The sequence below is a fragment of the Scophthalmus maximus genome, chromosome 14, assembly GCF_022379125.1.
Source record: "Scophthalmus maximus strain ysfricsl-2021 chromosome 14, ASM2237912v1, whole genome shotgun sequence".
NCBI classification, from domain to species: domain Eukaryota; kingdom Metazoa; phylum Chordata; class Actinopteri; order Pleuronectiformes; family Scophthalmidae; genus Scophthalmus; species Scophthalmus maximus.
This window is the reverse complement of record NC_061528.1, coordinates 1,774,746-1,795,212: the sequence shown is the minus strand read 5'-3', so window position 1 is coordinate 1,795,212 and position 20,467 is coordinate 1,774,746. Positions and strand designations below refer to the sequence as shown.

At 47.7% G+C, this 20,467-nt stretch overlaps 1 protein-coding gene across 4 annotated transcripts; it reads left to right on the top strand.

Moving 5' to 3' along the window:
• The first annotated feature begins 2,870 nt into the window (after positions 1–2,870).
• On the top strand, positions 2,871–20,365 carry akap11 (A kinase (PRKA) anchor protein 11). 4 transcript variants are annotated; one of them, XM_035604979.2, is made up of 12 exons: positions 2,871–2,992; positions 7,231–7,324; positions 7,737–7,847; positions 7,963–8,016; positions 8,763–8,894; positions 9,761–10,025; positions 10,117–14,494; positions 14,591–14,731; positions 17,690–17,776; positions 19,175–19,221; positions 19,723–19,934; positions 20,044–20,365. In XM_035604979.2, exons 2-12 carry the CDS (start codon positions 7,262–7,264, stop codon positions 20,227–20,229), a joined length of 5,676 nt encoding a protein of 1,891 aa, XP_035460872.1. In that variant the 5' UTR covers positions 2,871–2,992; positions 7,231–7,261; the 3' UTR covers positions 20,230–20,365. The 4 variants fall into 4 exon arrangements, with proteins under 4 accessions (XP_035460872.1, XP_035460870.1, XP_035460869.1 ...); XM_035604977.2 differs by having other exon boundaries at positions 10,114–14,494; positions 17,693–17,776; XM_035604976.2 differs by having other exon boundaries at positions 10,114–14,494.
• Positions 20,366–20,467: the final 102 nt, after the last annotated feature.

Below are 20,467 nucleotides of genomic sequence, written 5' to 3'. Positions count from 1 at the left end.
GAACAAGGTTTTTTTTTTTTCCTCCAGTCGAGCGTTTTCTCTTCTCTGTTGCACCATAGGATGAATCGGCTGCGGCAAAAGCAACAAGGACTTATATTTGGCATGTCGCTGTTTCAAAAGCAGAAGTTTGAATAGCTGCATTGTGCCTGGAGAAGGTGAACCGTCTTGTGTTGGAACACCCACATCCCTGAGCGTCTGTCTCTCCACATCCTGTCTTCACATGAACCTCTCTCTCTCTCCCAGTCGCTCTCATGCCACTACAGTACATTTACTCAAGTACTGTGTAGGTCTACTCAGTTACATTAGTACTCAGTTACTTCATTCCTCTTTTCCATTACGATGCTCAGATGAATATTGTACATTTTAGTTTCTGCACTACATTTATTTCAAAGCGTTAAGTTACTTGTTATTTCACCGATATGATTTTACGTACAAGATGTATTAAGAGTTCATATGCATCCTCATAGAACAAAAGAAACCATTCTAACAACTTAATGCAAAAACATGCCACACAATGCATCGGTCCAGATTCTCGAAAGTGAGGTTAAGTTGTTTTATTCAGAGAAACCTGAATAATTTTGAGTTTCTTTGGCTCTTGGATATATGGTTGAGCATTTTTAATTTTCATAAGAAATAGTCAAAAGACGAATCCGTAGTGAAAATACCACATCCTTAAAACATAAAATGTGAAATCCCCTGCATTGTACATTTACTTTGAATACCTTTCTGATTTTACCAACATACTTAATCATAATCGTACCCATGAGTATTTTTACAGGATGTTATTAGTGAAAGGCTCTGGACGTGTGAACCTCTGCTTCATGATCCTTCAACAAAGAGTTGCTCTCTGTGTTTCTTTTTCCCCACGAAGAAAGAAAAAAGACCCAAAGAACCATTTGGAATCTTCCCAGGTTTCATAACATTGTGAATGTGCCTCAGTTTGAGTGGAGTTTTCCAGCAGCAGCAGGTCTCGTGTTGAGGCTGATGGAGCAGACGCCGCCTACGTGGAAATGAAAGAAGTGAAAACATCTGTGATGTTCAGGAAACGAAAACATACGGAAAACCATTTCTTCAGGTTTGACATGTTGACCCTTTCATGCTTTGACATGTTAGAGGTATTTCTTTTCTTCTTTTTTGCAATAAGTGCTATGAAGAATGTTCTTCCACAGTTTTAATTCACGAGTCTCTCTGAGGCTGATGATTATTGTTTAAATGAAACCACACGAGAAGTTTAAAGAGGCCACAGATACAAACAAGATGAGAAATAAATGGTTTAATCTTTAACAGTTTGTTGTATTTTATAAACTGATAATTTTTTCTGATAATTTTTTGTTTTCTAAATGCAGGATAAATAAAGAGCAGGTTAAATAAACGGAGGCTGACTAAAAAGTGCAATATTTTCTTCTGGAATATACGATGCATTTAGGATATCAAATTGAGTATACATAATATATTATAAAAAAAATTAAAACTTAAGTAAGGAACATATTTTTAAAAAAGTAATAAAGTACATGTAATTAGTCACATTCCACCACTGATGCTTGTATATGAATAAAATGTAATGTTATTATTAATACTATTAATATTATTATTATTATTAATATTATTATTATTAATATTATGTTTATAATAACTTGTCTGCAGTTCGATTGCTCGGTCTTCGACCGTGTGAAAAGTGCGACAAAAAACGATTTCTCGGCGCTCGACTGGCGATGCCTCGAACACTCGTGGGGAGAACGAGGACGAGCCGACACCGTGACACCGGGCAGCTCCACTCATTTCCCTGTTTTTCCAATTTATGTAAATAATAATGTATATTTGTAGGTATTTGATTTTAGGAATTGGGGAGTTGATATATGTGGTTATATGTTTGTATGTGTACATGTGCAATATGTATGTTTGTATATGACAACATAAGATATGATTAAGATATATTATATGGTAATGCATTTATTTTTATTGAAGAATTTAAAAAAAATATTTTGATAAGGATAACGATATTAGTAATGAATGTAGAGATATATTAACTAAAGTATAGGTTTCAATCAATAAGGAAGCTGATTAATTATTAATTATAGATGAATAACTTGGGGAGAAGGGCTGAGATTAAATACGTTTTTCTTTTTCTCGCCCCTTTTCGAACATGTAAAGCAATCAAGTGGTGGACAGTTTTTTTTTTTGCTTTATGTTGTTACTGTTATCACTCAGCAACAACATATCACTCTTCGGTATCTGTCCACTTGTTTCATTATTTTCTTTTGTTGATTTTTAATTTTTTTTTCTTTACATGTTCAGAATAAACACATTTCCAATTCAATTCAATTCTACAAACAAAATTCTTTATCCACAAATCCAAATGGAGCAAAATGAAACCACTTTTCTCTGTTTTTAAAAGGGACCTTGTTGAGAATTACCTGAGTTCCTTAAAGCTCATGAAAAGGAAAAGGACTGACCTCTATGACCTCTTTTTATTTTGTTTTATTTTTTATTATTATTATATTTTATTATTATTTATTTTGCATATTATTTATTTGTTATTTTTTGACACTTGTTTAATGTATCCTTATATGCCTTGAATGTTTTTTGTAAGGGTTAATATTAAGATCAAATATTCTGTATAGCCTATTATCTTTGTGCATTTAAAAACCCCCCCAAAAAACTTGATTCATTTCCGGGAATCGATCCATTTTATAAACGTGAATAATTCATTTTACTTAACGAATATTAGAAATATGGATTTAGCTGTTGTTGTTAATGTTTTATTAATATTTTTTATTTTAATAAATGATCAATAATTCGGTTGAATCTGTGGTTCTTTGTTGTGTCAGGTGTAAATCTGAGGGGACGAAGTGAACCGGATCGTCCCGGTGTGTTTCCGGTGAGGAAGCGGAGTCGAGCGCGCGGATCGTCCACGGGCGCGCGCATTGACAGACAGCGGCCACCGTCGTCAGCGCCGCTGGACCCGACACCGACACCGAGCCGACACCGACAGGTAAGACGTCTTCTCCCCGGTACACGGCGGGTGTCAGGGGGGCAAACAGAACCAGGCAGAGCCGGGGAGCTGTGACCGAACCGGCTCGCTTGCTTTGCGTCTCTCGCCCTCGAGCTAGCTGCTAGCTCCGGTCGGTGGCTAGCTGCTACAGCTAACGACAATACGGTGACGTCACGGTCCGAGCGGCCCGGGACCGCGGCCTGGTTCTGCCCGGGAGCCCGGGAAGGGACGGGCCGGGGTCTGGGGGTCCGGGGGTCCGGGGGTCCGGGGGCTGTAGTCCCCCGTCAGTCCTCCCGTCAGTCCGTCTGTCTGTGACCGAGCCTCGAGTCGTCAACATCAGCATCCTCCGTGTGAGGCGGCGGCTCCGTGGCCTCCTGCTGCGGAGGATGGTACCATCCTTTATCAGCCTGGAGGAGGAGGAGGAGGAGGGAGAGACAGGTAGAGGAGGAGGAGGAGGGAGAGACAGGTGGAGGAGGAGGAGGAGGGAGAGACAGGTAGAGGAGGAGGGAGAGACAGGTGGAGGAGGAGGAGGAGGAGGAGGGAGAGACAGGTAGAGGAGGAGGAGGGAGAGACAGGTGGAGGAGGAGGAGGAGGGAGAGACAGGTAGAGGAGGAGGAGGAGGGAGAGACAGGTAGAGGAGGAGGGAGAGACAGGTGGAGGAGGAGGAGGAGGGAGAGACAGGTAGAGGAGGAGGAGGAGGGAGAGACAGGTGGAGGAGGAGGAGGAGGGAGAGACAGGTAGAGGAGGAGGGAGAGGAGGAGGAGGAGGGAGAGGGAGAGACAGGTAGAGGAGGAGGAGGAGGGAGAGACAGGTGGAGCAGGAGGAGGAGGAGGAGGGAGAGACAGGTGGAGCAGGAGGAGGAGGAGGGAGAGACAGGTAGAGGAGGAGGGAGAGGAGGAGGAGGAGGAGGGAGAGACAGGTAGATGGGGAGGAGGGAGAGACAGGTAGAGGAGGAGGGAGAGGAGGAGGAGGAGGGAGAGACAGGTAGAGGAGGAGGGAGAGGAGGAGGAGGAGGAGGGAGAGACAGGTAGAGGAGGAGGAGGAGGGAGAGGAGGAGGAGGAGGGAGAGACAGGTGGAGGAGGAGGAGGAGGGAGAGACAGGTAGAGGAGGAGGAGGAGGGAGAGACAGGTGGAGGAGGAGGAGGAGGGAGAGACAGGTAGAGGAGGAGGGAGAGACAGGTGGAGGAGGAGGAGGAGGGAGAGACAGGTAGAGGAGGAGGAGGAGGGAGAGACAGGTGGAGCAGGAGGAGGAGGAGGAGGGAGAGACAGGTGGAGGAGGAGGAGGAGGAGGAGGGAGAGACAGGTAGAGGAGGAGGAGGAGGGAGAGACAGGTAGAGGAGGAGGAGGGAGAGACAGGTGGAGGAGGAGGAGGAGGGAGAGACAGGTAGAGGAGGAGGAGGAGGGAGAGACAGGTAGAGGAGGAGGAGGGAGAGACAGGTAGAGGAGGAGGAGGAGGGAGAGACAGGTAGAGGAGGAGGAGAGAGAGACAGGTGGTGGAGGAGGAGGAGGGAGAGACAGGTAGAGGAGGAGGAGGGAGAGACAGGTAGAGGAAGAGGAGGAGGAGGAGGGAGAGGGAGAGACAGGTAGAGGAGGAGGGGGGCAGTCACACGTCAGAAAGTTATTAATAACATTATCAACATCACTGATGATGCAGTTGACAGTGGCCTTCAAAAATATGAGCATGTAGTTGAAAGTATCATTGAAGATTTGTTATTGTTAAACTATGAATTTACTTATTACAGCAGCAAGCATGCAATAAAAATAATAATGCATAATAAATGTGACTATACATATATTAGAGCTGCAACAGTTCATTGATTAGTAATCGACGACTAAATTAACTATTATTAACAACTATTTTGATAGTCAATTAATCGGTTCAAGTAGTTTCTGATGGGAAAAAAGTCTTAATTCTCTAATCTCAGCTTCTTAAATGTGAATATGTTCTGGTTTCTTTGCTCCTCTGTGACAGTGAACTGAAGATCTTTGGTGTTTGGACAAAACGAAACATCATCTTGGACGTTTTGGGAAACACAATCAACATTTTTCACCATGTTATGAACCAAACAACTAATCGATTAATCGAGAAAATAATCAACAGATTAATCAATGATGAAAATGATCGTTAGTTGCAGCCCTAATGCCTGCCATGAAAAATGTCCTAGTTTGAAACCAGAATGAGGGATTGAGGAATATTTTTACTTGAATCGATAAAATGTATTTATCGACAAAGCTCTGCCGGTACCACATCCTTGTCTCCGTGCTTGTCGGTTGAAGCTGTAACAGAAATAAGTTATGATTTCTGTGTTACAGTGTAATAATCCATATTCACTTGTCTACTGCACTGAGAGTCACCTGTGTCTGGTTAGAGTCTGGAGAGTCCCCCCCCCATGTTCTCCCAGTCTGTGTTTATCTCCCCTTCCGGCGGCCGCCCACACACTCACATCAGCACCACCCGTCAGACGAGACGTTAGACTACACACACACACACACACACACACACACACTCACGCACGCTTTGTGTCCTTGACAGGTTGTTTTGCTGTCGTCCTCTTTCTCAGACGATCACAAAACAACCTCCGGAATCAGTTTTTTTGCTGAACATGTGAATCTCCAGGACGGTTAGTTTTTATGAATCAGCCCCTTGAGAATCTGTTCAGGTCTGAAGTTGAAGCTCCAGTGGGTAATATTTAGAAGAACTTATTCACCGAAATGTAATATATTGTCCATAACTATGTGTTCACATATGAGTTAGATACAGTTCCATGAGGTGGACCGACCTCCGTGTGAGTCTCCATGTTTCTACGTCGTGTTGAATACGGTTGTTGAACTAAACGCTCCAGAATACGTCGCGTTCACGTTGAATTTTCAGACGCTGCCGGTAAAAAAAAAGAATTGAAATCAGCGGCGCGCCGCCATAAAGTGTCCCCTGTCGGCTGCTCAGTTGGTTGTGGTTTGCAACGTTTACCACCAGATGCCGCCAGACAATTCCAAAAATTACACACTGCCGCTTTAAAGTTATCTACACAAGCAACAGCTAATACTTGTTGCAATGTTAATAATAAAGAATTACGTACCATCCATTACTTCTTCGCCATGTTGGAAGGTTCTGGTTCACCCAAACTCAGGAACTCGGGTATCAAAATGATCCCACTCCTAACGACGACTTGAGTGAGGCGTTCGTGAGCTATTTCCAAGTCGGCAACTTGTATTTACCATAAGTCCGACACCACGTGAAGGCAGCAAGAACATGAAACCAGGCTACTTGATGTTGTGCAGCCATAACAACAGACGTCACTGTGCCTGCTTCCTCTGCGGGGGCAGTGAGTGGGTGGCGATGCGCTGCGTGGTTGAGGTTTCAGGCGGCAGTGTTGATTTTTAGCAAAGCGCCCGTGAGAACCCAGGAGGTCCAGGACGCCCGGAGGAAGCCAGTGGCACGTACTCGACCCCTGTGGGTTCCTCAGGACGCAGGATGGTCAACGTGACCACCTGCCTGAGTCCACACTCACAACTCGCTGCTTTGGACCGAACCTCAAAGAGAGAGAGAGGCTTGGATTTCCTGGGAAACTTTTCCTTCTTGTACCACTGTAAATATTTTGCCTCTCATGCTTCCTACCAAGTGTGTTTCCCCCGGCTCCGAACACACACACACACGGCCGTTCTCTCGCCTCGCCGTTTGATCTCTGATGCAGGTCGTCGGCCTCTTTTAAAGAGAATCAAAGCCGAGCGGCCCGTAGTGTGTAGCTGCTCCTCAGCAGCAGGACGAGTCTCCGTCTCCCTCGAGTGTTATTTTCACACGGGTTTGACGATTGCTGCACAATCTCACAAAAATGCGGAGCCTCAGACCAGAAACGAAGTTGAACTGCCTCGACCTCCTGTGGTCAAATGTGTTTTAACTGTTGTTGTTTTACAGACTGTGAGTCTGCTGGTCGCTTGACGCAGTGACACGGCCCTTTGTGTCGTTGCATGTAACCCATGACTGTCACACACCCCGCTCCCTCCATGGCATCTACAGTACAGTACAGTACACTGCAGTAGACGGAGACATTTGGTTTGTCATGTGGTGTCGTCGCAGTCGGTTCGAGGGCGAGACAGCGATGGCTGAACAATCCTCTACTCTTTTCGCTCGCTGAGGATTGTAGGAGTGAATTTCTAAACTCGCTCTCCTCTCCTCAGGTCTAAAGTTTCTCGCCGTGTCGCTTGCTCACGTGTCATTTTCCTTTTTTTTTTCCTTACAGGTGATCGGCCCCAGTGCAGCTCGCTGATGCCATGGACGCCTGCGCCCGTATTAGAGGAGTCCCCATCAGGTCCAGGGCCTCGGTCCGGAAAGAGGTCAGTCTGCTGCGATGATGAATCTGTTGGGACATGGGAATTGGGGCCTGATATTAAAAAAAGACAAACTGAAATCATCAGATTTAGCTTTTACTTTAACTTCCACTGTTGTTGTTATGTTAAAATGCAAATATCTCTGGTGTTGTTGTTTTTTTATGGCATGTTGTATGATAATCCAGCTCTGTAACTGTAAATGTTTTCTGTGCTTTTAATTTGTAGCTGCCACTTTGATGTTGTGGTGGTTTGATTTTAGTAGAAATAAGATAAGATAAGACTTTTATTATTCCCACGTCGGGAAAATTCACCTGTTACAGCAGCAGCAAGAGTCAAAGGCTCCAGGGAAAATTATAATGAAATGTACAATAAAAATAGAAAAGAAAAAAAGGCGTTCTGTGTGTGTGTGTGTGTGCAGACTGTGCGGGACAGTGGGGCTCAGTGTGTGAAGAGCCTCTTCAGGAACAAAAAGGAACTGTGCAGCGTCGGACTGGAGCTGCCGACCAGAGACGCCACAAGACTCACCGAGGTTTGTCACACACACACACACACACACACACACACTCACACACTGATGGCAAAGAGCCGACATGCAACATTACTCCAGACAAGTTCGAGCCTAACCTTCCACCATCGTCTTTCAGATTCACTTTGTGTGTCTGCCTGGACAATGTGAAGGGGAAGAAGTCACCCAGCAGGTAGGTTTACTGCTCTTCCCATAGACTTTCACATCTGCCAAAACATTCTAACCAATTCACAGGTGCAGCAAGTAGCGTTGATAATATCTCAACAATCATTATATGGCCGGTTTGGTTTGGTGGGTCTGTTCTGAGCGGGAGAAATGTGTTGGTCAGAGCATCTCGGAAAAAAAGGGTGGCTTGTGTTTAGCTCCCTGTTGTCGAGAAGGAACAGGGGGAACAGACCACAAGCTGGTCAGACTACATCCACATTTTACATTGGCGCCTACCGTCCACCTTCCTAGTTTTCTAGCGCATAAAAGGGAGAAGTTTGGAAACACTGCTCCCCCACATTTTAGTTTGGAAACTCTAGGGCTGGGTTGTAGTATGGACGGGCAAAAATGGAGTCCGCATTCACTTCCTGATTGGTTGTCACTGATCACGACTACCAGCGGGGAAGGCAAAGCGTCGCTAACACTCACTGAGAGTAACAGTTCAACCTCGTCGTCGCTCCAAGAAAAGAAATCCCTCCTCTTACTCTTCACCCTTGTTTATCCTCATTCGTAGAATTTTCCGGAACTAAGTAACCAACTGCAGAGTTGACAATCTGCTTCCTGTTTACACACCGGTACGCACATTTAAATTTTCCAGGTGTGTTCTATTACAGAGCTGAAACAATCATGTGGAAGGAGATCGTTTTAGTTTTAAAATGGACATAGACGGTTGACCTACAAGCTAATCAAACCTCCTGCCCTCTTCCCTCCCAGGCTCTGATATCTCTGCCCCCGGGGTTGCGCGAGCTCCTCAGGTCGCTGCACGTCGACGGCCTCAAGAATGACGAGGTGCTGCTGCTCAGAGACTCGCGCAGGCTGGCGGAGCACAAAGACGCCGGACATCAGGTGGGTGACGGTGAAGGAATGTGCCACGTCAGCGCTTTGGAATATAAAGCAGAAGTGAGACCGCGACGGGGAAGTTCTTCTGTGCCTGTGACATTATTGTTCCAACATCTCATTGGAGTGTTTTCCCTCCGCGCGGCCGCTGCCTGTCGTTCTCACGCTGTGTGAAGAAGTGCAGGTTGAACAGACAGATGTTGTTGTTTCAGCCCACGGTTGCAGCTTGGTGCTGTTGGTCCCTATGTGCAGTGTTTGGGTTCACACAGGCCCTGCAGCTCGCTCTGTGGTTTCAGACAGTCGGACCTCCCACCTCTCCGTGCTACACTGTGATTTTTGTGTTCTGCACATGTAGCATATCAATTCAGAGTACAGACATAACAGTCTACCACCCCTCCCATACGACTAGGATTAAAATAAATTATCATGTAAATTCTGTTTAATTTTTGGAAATGCCAAGATCTTTCACATTATCAGCTTTTCTTGTTCCAAGGGATTTTAGGGCGTCGTCGCTGACACAGTTTATAGACTCTTATCAGCCTGAAGGTTGAGATTTTGAGACTTTCAGAAAAAAGTTGTAAATTTATGAGAATAAAGTCCTAATATTCCGAGAATACAGTCATACTATTACAAGAAAAAAAGTTATAATAAATGAGAATAAAGTTGTAATATAAAAAGAATAAAGTCTAAATATTTTGAGAACAAAGTCGTATTTAAGTTGTAATATTATGAGAATGAGGTCGTAATTTTACAAGAATAAAGTAGAAATATTATGAGAATCAACTCGTAAATTTTTAATCTTCAGTTTTGGTTTCTCAAATAAGGAGATATTCATCTTTTCATCCTTCCTTTCTTTCTTCATTATCTTCTTGCAGTGTTGGTTGAAAGCCGTGTGTGTGCTGAGGCACAATCCCAGCACCGGCCTCTACCCTCAGGCCAGCGTAGCCTCTTTGCTGGGCCTGCTCGGGTGCTACGTGGCGGGTGTCCGCTACGCTTTGGAGCTCCATGCTCTTCAGCGAGGCAGAGCTGAGCCCAGTCAGCCCGAGGAGGACGACACCAACCAGTCTGTCTCGTCGATCGAGGACGACTTCGTCACGGCCCTGGAACACCTGGAGGAGGACGACACAGGAGACAATCCCTGTAGGTTTAAACATCTGATGCTTGGTGGCATTAAGTTTCTGCTGTTCTGATTAACTGATTAACTCTCTCTTCATGTCCCCCGCCGCAGCAGCAGCTACCTATTGTCGTTTTAAAAAGCGTGATGTGGCATCACAGACGGTCCCAGCCCACAAGAGAAGAAAAGAATTAGCAGGCTCCCGCGTTATCGTAAGCTCATCTTCGAAGAAGAGTTCCGCCAAACACAAGCCAGGTCCAGACGTGTCCGTCACCGTGCAGAAGTCGTCGGGTCTGGAATCGCAGTGGACTTACTGCAGTCCCGGAGCTCGACTCCCTTCGCCTTTGATCTACGTCAGTGAATCAGAAGAGTCGGACGGCTCCAGCCCCAGTCCCATCATTTTCCTGGACGAGGTCGGCTACCAGAAGAGTCTGTTGGCCAAGCTGGACATCCCCCAGGTGCCGGGAGGCCCCAGGGAGCGAGTGGAAGACTCTGACTCTGAAGTCAGTGAATTCTTTGACAGTTTCGATCAGTTCGACGACCTGGAGGAGCTGAGCTCGGAGAGCTGCACCCTTGCGCTGCCTCTGGACACCGTCACTGAGCCAACCGCGCAGAAGAAGAGCGTTGAGTCTGGCACCAATGTGTCGGCATCCAAATACGTTTCCAGGGGGTGCTCGACCAAGGGTATGAATCCTCACCGCTTCGACCAGCCCACTCTCCCAGCCAATGTGAAAAAACCCACACCTCTGAAACCAGGCTCTCCCTACTCGCTTCACCCCGAGGTGCCCGACTCACCTCGACCGGTGCAGACGCCCTCCGAGGAAAACGGTGGCCCGCTCTTCAGTCCTGTCAGCTCCTCAGCCTTCAGCCCTCTGGTGGACTCGAGTGGACCGCTGGAATACTTCTGGAAGACGGACGAGGAGGCCCCGGACAGCTCGGAGCTACGTAAACCCCAGGATCTTTGCTCTCTGTACAAGACCTACTCGGACTTTGCCAGCAGTCTGTCCAAAGAAATCCTGGGATCCGTGTGCGGCTACCAGTCTGCCGTCGACATCAGCGACAACAAGAATCTCAGCTGCGTCTGCCACAAGGAATTCGAGAACCCATCGGGTTACCTGATGAAGCTCTCCGAGATACAGGAGACCGTGACGGTGGACAAGCTGCAGACGAAGTCCCAGTCTCTGAAGGATGGCATCCAGAGGTTTGCCACTGACCTGGTGGAAATGAGCCTGGGCAGCGCCTTGCGCGACATCCAGAAAGGTGTGTCCTCCTGTACCACCACCTTGTGTCACCTAGCCGCGAGGCTCACCTCGTCAGTGTTTCAGATGGCCTTCCACGAGATCGGGATGCGCCGCGCCTACGTATTGAAGGAACGAGCGGTCAGTGGATTGGCTGGTTTCCTGGTCGGAGAGGCCGTGTCCGGGGCACTGAAGGAGTTCCTGACAGTGAAAAAGCAGATTTTCCACAGCACGGTGACGCGCTTCGCTGCTGACCTGGCTGAAGAGCTCGTGTTTGAAGGCATCATGGAAGTGTGTCAATTCTCCCACCCCTCAACTCCTCTCACCCCTAGTGACTGGTCCTTCAGGCAGGAAGACGATGAAGAAGAGGAGGAGGAGGTGGTTTCCTCCTATGCTTCAGATTTGTCTGAGTCTGTTATCCAGGATGCCTTCATAGAGCTCTCTCAGGCTGATGTCGCCTTCACCAGCCAAGCCGCTATCAGTGTGTCTTTGGACAACATCTGCTACGTCAGTGCCGAGAGTACAGACTCTAGCACCTGCAGCACCTTTGCTAACCAGCAGGTGTTAAGTGCCAGCTCGGCTGCAGCAGTTCCAGGGCCCTCAGGCGAGGACGTTACCTGCACGGTGAAGAAAGCCTTGTTCACTGTCTCGGGCATGGCCAGTTGTATTCCGGTGCCCCAAGCCGGCCAAGCCCTCTCCCACCTCCATGAGTCTGAGGAGACCGATCAGTGTCAGAGGTCCAGTTCTTCAGAAACCCCACACTCCAGCCCGAAAAGAATAACTTCCTCTGACTCCACCACATCTACGGAGACTCCCCTTTTCAGTCATGAAACTCAGACCGCCATAGCTGGAGTAGGAGGCCCCTCCCAAGGAAAGTCCTCATTCCAAAACTTCTCTGGCAACATGGTGGACATGATAGTAACTGAGGCTTGTGAGCTTATGACCGCTTCTAAGATGAAGAGGAGTTTCGGTGACTGCGCTGATTTCTTCACAAAGACAATGGGAAGCCGAAGGGATAGCTCTTCCAAGCCAGAGATGGTAAATTACGAGGCGCCAGAATCCCCTTCAGAGCAGGTAGCTGGATTGGATTGTACAGATTCGCGTTATGTGAGGAAGGGCGGACCTGTCGAGCCAGCAGCAGGCTCTCAAAGCCCAGGGAGAGCCAGCTGTGAGGTAGAGCCAAGAACCAGAGGAGTGGTTGAAACTCATCCTGTCATGATGCATACTCTTGACGTGCCGGGTACTGAGATGGGTGGACAAAGGAGGATGTCTGTTCCTGTGGATGACTCAGCTCAAAGTTCCGGCCAGAAGTCTGGTGGGACTCCTGGCACTCCTCCCTCTACCCCTCAGCAGCCCAGCGAGGTGTCCAAGGAGAAACAGATCAAACAGTTCTCTAAGAAGCTGAAAACCAAACTGTCCAAGGAATTCTCCCCTGCTACCCCGCCTTCGACCCCTCACCAACAGCCCGAGCCTGGCCCGGGGCCGAAAGACATCACCCCAGAGGAGGACAAGGCCGAGTTTATGCTCAAACTGATGAGGTCTCTCTCCGAGGAGGCGGATGGCAACGAGGATGAAGAGGAGGAAGAGTTGGCGGACGGCGTCGGTAACAGATGTTTGGAGACAGGAGGCGGCCGGCATGAACTGAACCAGATGTCCACTCGCAGAATGTCCAACAAAGAGTCCCTCCACTACGCCGAGCGGTTGGCGTGTCACATTGTCTCCATGGCAACAGAGATGGACACGCTGGGAGTAGCAGAGGAGGGGGAGACGAGCGAGGGCAGCGAGAGGATAAGGAGAGACAGCGTAGCCCAGTTCTCGGAGCAGACGCTCAACACCTTGTGGGTGTACGCCGGCGAGGTGGCGGGTGAGGTGATCAACGACGTGAAGAGGATGGTGAGCTCCGGTCAACAGTGTCCATATCACAGAGCGCTCCGAAGAAGAAGCTTGGACAGAGCCAGCTCCGAATGTTTGCACCACCATCACCACCAACACCAGTCTCAACTCGGCTCAGACCAGAACAGAGACTGGCGGGTCGGGAGGCTAGCCGAGCAGTGGTCCAGTGACCTGATAGCCTCCGTCTTCCGGTCTCCCACGTCCACCTCGAGCACCTTCTCCAGCTCCAGCTCCGGCCTTTCCTCGGAGTATCCCAGCTGTGAGAGTGTGACAGACGAATATGCCGGCTATCTCATCAGGGTGCTGAAAAAGGAGGGCGGGAGTAGGGAGTTGGTCCTTGACCAGTACGCGAGCCGCTTGGCCTACCGCTCCATAAAACTAGGCCTGGCTCATGCCAGTCGCAAGATCAAGCAGAGGACCCCGAGCTTGCGCCTTCACTCCTCCAAGTCGCTGCCAGATGAATGGAAAGCATCCACTAGTGAGGCCTCATTGCTGCCCAAGGACGGTAGTGTGGAGTCCGTGGCGAGTCGCTCGGGAGAAGATGCTCAGTGTTGTTGCAGTGACTCCGAGGAGCAGAGTCAGCGGGAGTACATGGACCTGGTCAACTTTGCAGAGTCTTTAGCTTACAACATCACCTGCGACGTCACACGCAAGCTGCATCTGTCCTCCGCACGACTGCCCAAGTCCCTCACCGACTCCTGTCTTTATAAGAAGTCCAAACTGGAAGGCATGGCAGAGAATCTCATCAGGAACTCCTTCTCCTGCCCTCTGCTGTCCAAGGAGGGTAAGAGCAGGCACTACCACAGCACGGGAAGCCTGTACGACGGCGGCTACAGCAGCGGGGTGATGCAGGTCATTGAGCATTACGCCAGGAAAATAGTTGATGACACTTTGAAGATGAGCCTGTCTTCAGTTGGACTTTCGCCCAGGGAGCATCAGAGGACACCGGGCCACGACAGACACTCGCACACCCAGAGACTGTCGGAGGGGCCAGCAGGGGGCCCGGCTCTGGGGGAGCGGACATGCCGCTACTGTCTGGTGCAGGAGTGTCCGTACTGCAGCAAACACGGCACGCACCACCAGCCTGCATCACAGAGGAGGAAGCGAGGGTCCGAGTGTCAGGCGAGGGCCGAGCGGCTCTCCGGCATGGACATTCCCAAGATCCACATTGACCTGGACCACAGGGCAGCGTTCGCGGAGGAGATGGTGTCCACGGCAATGGAGACAGCCAAACGTGAGCTGAGCAACACCAGCCTCAACGCCGACAGTGGCATCGGTCACGATGGCGCCAGCTACGCCGAGAGTCTGACTGCTGAGATCATGACGTCGGCCATGTCCAACATCTGCCAGGCGACCAGCATCAGGTACACAGATGTTCATCATTATCATCATCATGGATTTGTAAGGTGTAAATATTTGCATATTTTTTTTAAAGCCTCCTTCCATCTCTCTGCATTAAGCTCTCCAGGAAGGGAAGCCACCGAGTCCACCGTGTCCCAGCAGCTGAGCGTCGGAGACGACAGTCTCGGCAGCTGGTCCAACCTGAGCTTCGAGGACGAGCACCCGGACGACAACAGCAGCTTCCTCCACCTAAGTGACAGGTACACCACCTGTAGCTCACTCAACACAGAACAAACCAAAGATCCAGTTACCAACATGGCAGTTATCTCCTTCAGTGTCAATAACGATAAATAATGAATCAACTATAGTGCACAGACATCGGTGTGGGTTCTGATGAATGCTGTAATGTTTTCATTATCAAATTTGCGGATTAATTAATGCAGTAAGATTAATAATCCTGATTTAACATCTTTCAAACATTTCAATAGTCTTTTTTTTTTATCCAACGTACACAAAATGAATGATTGATTTTATTTAGCTCCTAGCTCTCAGAGTTTTTCCCTCTGCAATATTTTTGGGAGACGGACAAAACTCTACAATGTGTCACAACGGTCCTAACAAATAACCAGATTCCCATACAGATATTTTTAGGAGCAGCAGTAAAGCTCAAGTATGGGACAGTTTTTTCTACCAGGAGTTAGAAGCTCTTAACTGGGTACTGATTAGTTTTCCCAGTGTTTCCCAGAAAGTAAACAAGTAGCACATGTTTCTCTCTCAGCCACTTGTCCCACTGTGGTTCTGTATTTGTTTTTTCCTTTTAAATGTTAACTGATCTAACCATGGGTTGTATGAAATATGCACAAGATGTACTAAGTTAACGTAGGCATAATGAAATTCGAATTTGATCACCGAGTCAGAGGCGAAGTAGAAACTTGTCTAAGTAGTAGAAATATCTGGGGACAAAGCTGACATGGGTTTTATATTTCAGTCTGAGGCAGTAGAATTTATTTCTGTGGAGTCACGGACTCGGTACGTAAAGAATGAGGTCCGTTGCTGGTGTTGGACCCATTTGAGCAGGAGTCTCCTGTGGTCGAGTCCAGATTGGAGGTTTCCCAAGGTCGGCACAGGGCACAGTGTATGGGTTTAGGACCTCTCTGCCAAATGCAATTTTCTCTTGATTTGTGCAAATGTTGCATTGTACGTGACCTGTGTAAACAGATATGTTGTTAAAGATTTTATGAAGCTGTCAGTGCAGCCGAGTTTGTTGTGAAATATGCCACAAGGATGAGGAAAGAGTTGCAGTTGTGACAGAATTGGCTTTCACTGAAGAGGGAGAGGGGGGGTCTGGTGTGCGAGGTCGAGTATCATCCCTCCTCCACAACAAGTCTCCGGTCTCTGGGAATGAAACTCTTGACATTTCTGGCCGAGGGTTGCGATCGCCATGGAAGCACAACGGACAACATTTGCGATTCTTTCCCAACATACTGAAAGAACACAGTGTCAACCGGCGATGTTGTCCATCAGGGCCCGAGTTAATGTATCATAATATTTTCTAAAGGTGTGTCTTTTGAGTGCTGTCTTCACTTCAGGCACTGTTTCCACAAGAACAAAGTCCAGCATGTGTAATTCATTAGGCTCCCTTCAAAAGGCCGCTGCAAAAAAGCCACTCCCACTCGGCAGATGAAATAACGGAAGGAAGACACAGAAAACCCCTTCAAGGGCTTGTTGACACACCGAGCGTGATGATTGACTAAACGAACAAGCTCTCGGCATGTGTCATCCAGCCCAACATCACAGATGATTCAGTGGGAAACGGAATACGCTGGAAAAGTCTGCGTCATTTGAAGGATCTTCCTCTGTTTTTGAGCCTCACCTGATAGTTGAAAGGATTATCCCACATGACAAACACTCAGCAGGGCGCATCCCTACGCCAAGGCCCATCAGTCCTTACATTCAATTTGAGATGTTCCGATACCAATCTTATCTTCCCGATACCAGATCCGATAACCGGACTTTACATATCGGCTGATACGGAGCACCGACCCGATACCTGGCTCAAGTTAAACCATTCGGAAAACCAGATAATGCAAAAAAAAAAGACCTTTAGTCTATCTTTCACTGTAACAGTGTAAAACAACAATGCAGTTGCCTTTGTCACGTCGCCATTTTGAACCAAATTGCTAACATTTTCTCTAGCTTTTGCTAACGCTACACAAGCTGACATCACTTCATCAACGCTCTTTCAAAAGTGCCTGCAGGTGTCAGTACAGCGTGACTTGATGATTGTGTGATTTCAGGTAGTGTAGAGAGCTACATGTCCAGAGCTAGCTGCAAAAATGTCAGCAATTGGTCAATATTTCATACTGGAAAGTCCCACAAGTAAAAGACTGACGTGAACCATATTGTTGTTTCATAATGTTAATGTGAAATACTCAGACTTAACCCACAAAAAAACGGTACTTTCCAGTGCGAAGAATTCGCTATTTTTACATACGCTACATTAGCTGAAATCACTTCTTCTTCACCGCTCTTTAGAAAATACTTGCCAGTGTCGTATGTAGAACTGCTGTTTAGGAGCGATGAAGAAGTGATTTCCTGTAGTGTACCATTAGCCAGCGCTAGCAATAATGTGAAAAAAGCCACTTTCCAGTGTGAAGTATTGCCAAATTGCTAACATTTTCGCTAGCTCTGGCTAACGCTGCACTACCAGAAATCACTTTTTCTTCACTCCGAAAAACAGCAGTTGCGCTATTCCGACGCTAGCAAGTTCTGTTAATAGAACCGTTAGCAAAAGCTAGAGAAAATGTTAGCAATTTGGCAGCATTTCACAGTGGAAAGTGCAGTTTTATGTTGGTGGAACTACTTTAAAGACGTGGTATTGGTACATTGATATCGCAAATGCTCCGATGCCCGATCTTGGCAGTATCCGGGACATTTCCAATACTGGTATCGGAACATCTCTAAATTCAATCAAGCAACATCAAATCTCACACACCCATAGGTATCAGTCCACTAAATATGCCTAGTATTTTTCTTCAAGATTTGACCATGGCTCATCCTTCCACAGGAGTTTCAAGGGAATCTGTAGTTTTCACGTAAACCTGCTGACAAAACAAACGGGAGGTAGGAGGTAAAAAAATATGTCGCTCTGAGTTGTTGTTCGTTGAAGCTACGTGACCGATCGTCACAGTGGTGCGTTACCTGCCTTCTCTCTCCAGCAGCAATGGGAACAGCAGTAGCTGGAGCAGTCTGGGCCTGGAGGGGGAGGCGTGTGAGGAGCGCATGTCCTTCTCCCCCTCGGACAGGTTGGTCTGCAACTGGACGACGTGGCTAAACCTTCCAAAATAAACTTAAAAACTGGGGTTTCACCTAGAATGAGACGGAGCAAATAAGACAAGTCGCTCAGTTTACTACAAAACCAATCACACAACAGATCCGTCAACACAGAATTGGAGCCAGAAAATAACTTACCACATTGTAAAACGGCAATTTGATTTGACTTTGTCTCATACTAGGAGCCGCCAGCTTCCCTGCATGACCAAACCAGAAGCTCTAAATATAGTGATGCTGCTCTCGGCCTGTGATGTGCTGTTGAAGTTTTGCTGGTTCTACATTAGTTGCATGCAGTTTGGTTGCTTGATACGTTGACTTTGTGGTGTTTTTTCATTTTTTATTCATGACCCTCTTTGCTTTTAATGCTGCGCGACAGTTTAAACCCACCCACTAGTTCAGATCAATCAGAAAAAAAACATTCTCAGAAAATAAACTGCAGCTTTGAAAAGAAATGTTAACCAATAAATAGCCAATCTGTGGCTTTCTAAAATTTAGAAATGTAGAACAACTACTGTTATAGCTTTTATTTTTTGTTCATTAGGAAAATGTAGCTGCACAGAAACAGGAAAAATAACGGTTTATATTAAAGAGTAAAACCAAATCCACATCTGTGTGATGATGATGATGACGATGTAAGAAATTAGCTGCACTGATTTTCAGAAAATGTCGTAGGACATTATGTTTTGGTATTTGCATTTTCCAAAATATAAAAGACATCTAAATATTGTCTCACGCTCTGCACACACAGCATTTTGCACTTGCAGCCATTAGGGGGCAGGTTTCTCACAGATTACAGTTTGTGGTTTTTTCACTGTAAAATGTTAGATGTGTTTACAAACAAAAAGAAAGAAATAGCCTTTTTATCACAGTTTCATATTTTGCAAGAAAATAAATGATGAGATTTGCTTACTAGTTTTCCAACTACAGTAAAAAACAATGTGGGTTTATGCTCATCACACAGCATTAATGTATGGGTGTACGCTGGTATTGTCCTGTGATGCATGGACCTCCCTCTGAAAAGATAAACCCCCTCGTCGTGTCACGGAGACCAGACGTGGAGTCTGTCGCCGCGTCAACAACAACACCGTGATTAACAATCTCACGAGTGGAGAAGTGACAGTTTACCTGTCGGCACGTCACACGGCAGATATGTACTCAATAGACAGAAGTGGGGAGAAGTAAATTTACTGGATCAGAGGAAAAATGCATGCAGCATATTTCCCTTAGTGTGTCTCCAAGTCGTCCTCAGATCAGATCCCTTCGTATGCCTGACATCCCGCTCTTAGCTTATCGTCATGTTTATGTCCGTTAACACGCAGCTTCGTCTCCGTTCTCACTTAACATACGTTTTTCTTTTTCTCCTCCAACAGTGACAACACAGAGGACAAGGAGACCGAGGTCAAAGAGGAATCCAGTGGTAAGAACGTTTTTACCTTTTTTAAGTTAGAAACTTTGGCACGAGACCAATAAAAGAAAGACGGGGCCCCTTCCCCTAATTTGGGTTCTTGTTCTTTTCCGGTCTTTGAGATTCAGATCAGTTGGACTTCAAATAACCGTGTGTGTGTGTCTGAGTGTGTTGTAGCCGGGGATTTCACCACCCCCATACTGTGATATGCAGACACTCTGTGTGTGTGTGTGTGTGTGTGTGTGTGTGTGTGTGTGTGTGTGTGTGTGTGTGTGTGTGTGTGTGTGTGTGTGTGTGTGTGTGTGTGTGTGTGTGTGTGTGTGTGTGTGTGTGTGTGTGTGTGTGTGTTGGGCTGTGGGAGCGTGGGAACCCGGCGCTGACCACAACTCGGGCTGTCACACACATGACCCTTGATGCATCCGCATGTCTGTGAGATGTGCTGGAGAAGAGCAGAACACAATACTGTACTGTACGAGAGCAAAAAAGGAAGTTCTTTTGCCTCTGTGACCACAGGGACCGTGTGTGTGGACCGGACTCAGGTGCAGACGCCCAGGACGACAACGTCAACGCCATTGGTCATTGTCAACTCGGACGTCCGGGAGCTGCGGCGCGGCCCCCAGCACCTGAGTCTCGACCCGCAGCTCCGGAGCATGCTGCAGTGGCTGGCGGCCTCCATGGTCGACACGCCCCAGATCCAGCTGGGTCCCGACCGGGAGCTGCAGCAGGTGAACATATTGAAATATTATTTATCAGTTATTTTCTTGGCGGCACACCGTCCTGATGAAGGATGAATGGCCTCCTTCACATTGTTGTCGTGGTTGTTTGACCTTCCAGCTGCCGGCGGTGGTCCAGCGGCTGCGGGAGAGGAGGTGGCGGGTCGGGGAGCTGCTGCACATGCTGCTGCGTTACTGCGAAGAGAGTCCCACGCTCGGCCCGGCCCCGGCCAGGGAGGAGGCACCGCAGGGGGGCAGAGAGCCGCACCGCGTCCCCCTCTTCCAGTGGCTCCTGGAGCACGCCTAGGAGCTCTCCTCGTCTCGTCTCGTCTCCTCTACTCTCCTCTCGTCTCTTCTCCTCCTTTTTCTCCTTTCCTCCCCCCTCCTCTCCTGTCCCCTCATCTCGTCTCCTCTAGTCTCCTCTCATCTCCTCTCCTGTCCCCTCATCTCGTCTCCTCATCTCCTCTCCCCTCCTCACGTCTCCTCTCATCTCCTCTCCCCTCCTCACGTCTCCTCTCCTATCCTCTCATCTCCTCTTGTCTCCT

What these genes read in the sequence shown, in the direction of transcription:
- akap11 (XM_035604976.2), top strand. Translation starts at nt 7,262, where the DNA reads ATGGACGCCTGCGCCCGTATTAGAGGAGTCCCCATCAGGTCCAGGGCC. An exon ending in ACGCCACAAGACTCACCGAG is followed by an intron (nt 7,848 to 7,962) that starts GTTTGTCACACA and finishes ATCGTCTTTCAG; the next exon opens with ATTCACTTTGTGTGTCTGCC. An exon ending in GGTCAAAGAGGAATCCAGTG is followed by an intron (nt 19,222 to 19,722) that starts GTAAGAACGTTT and finishes CTGTGACCACAG; the next exon opens with GGACCGTGTGTGTGGACCGG.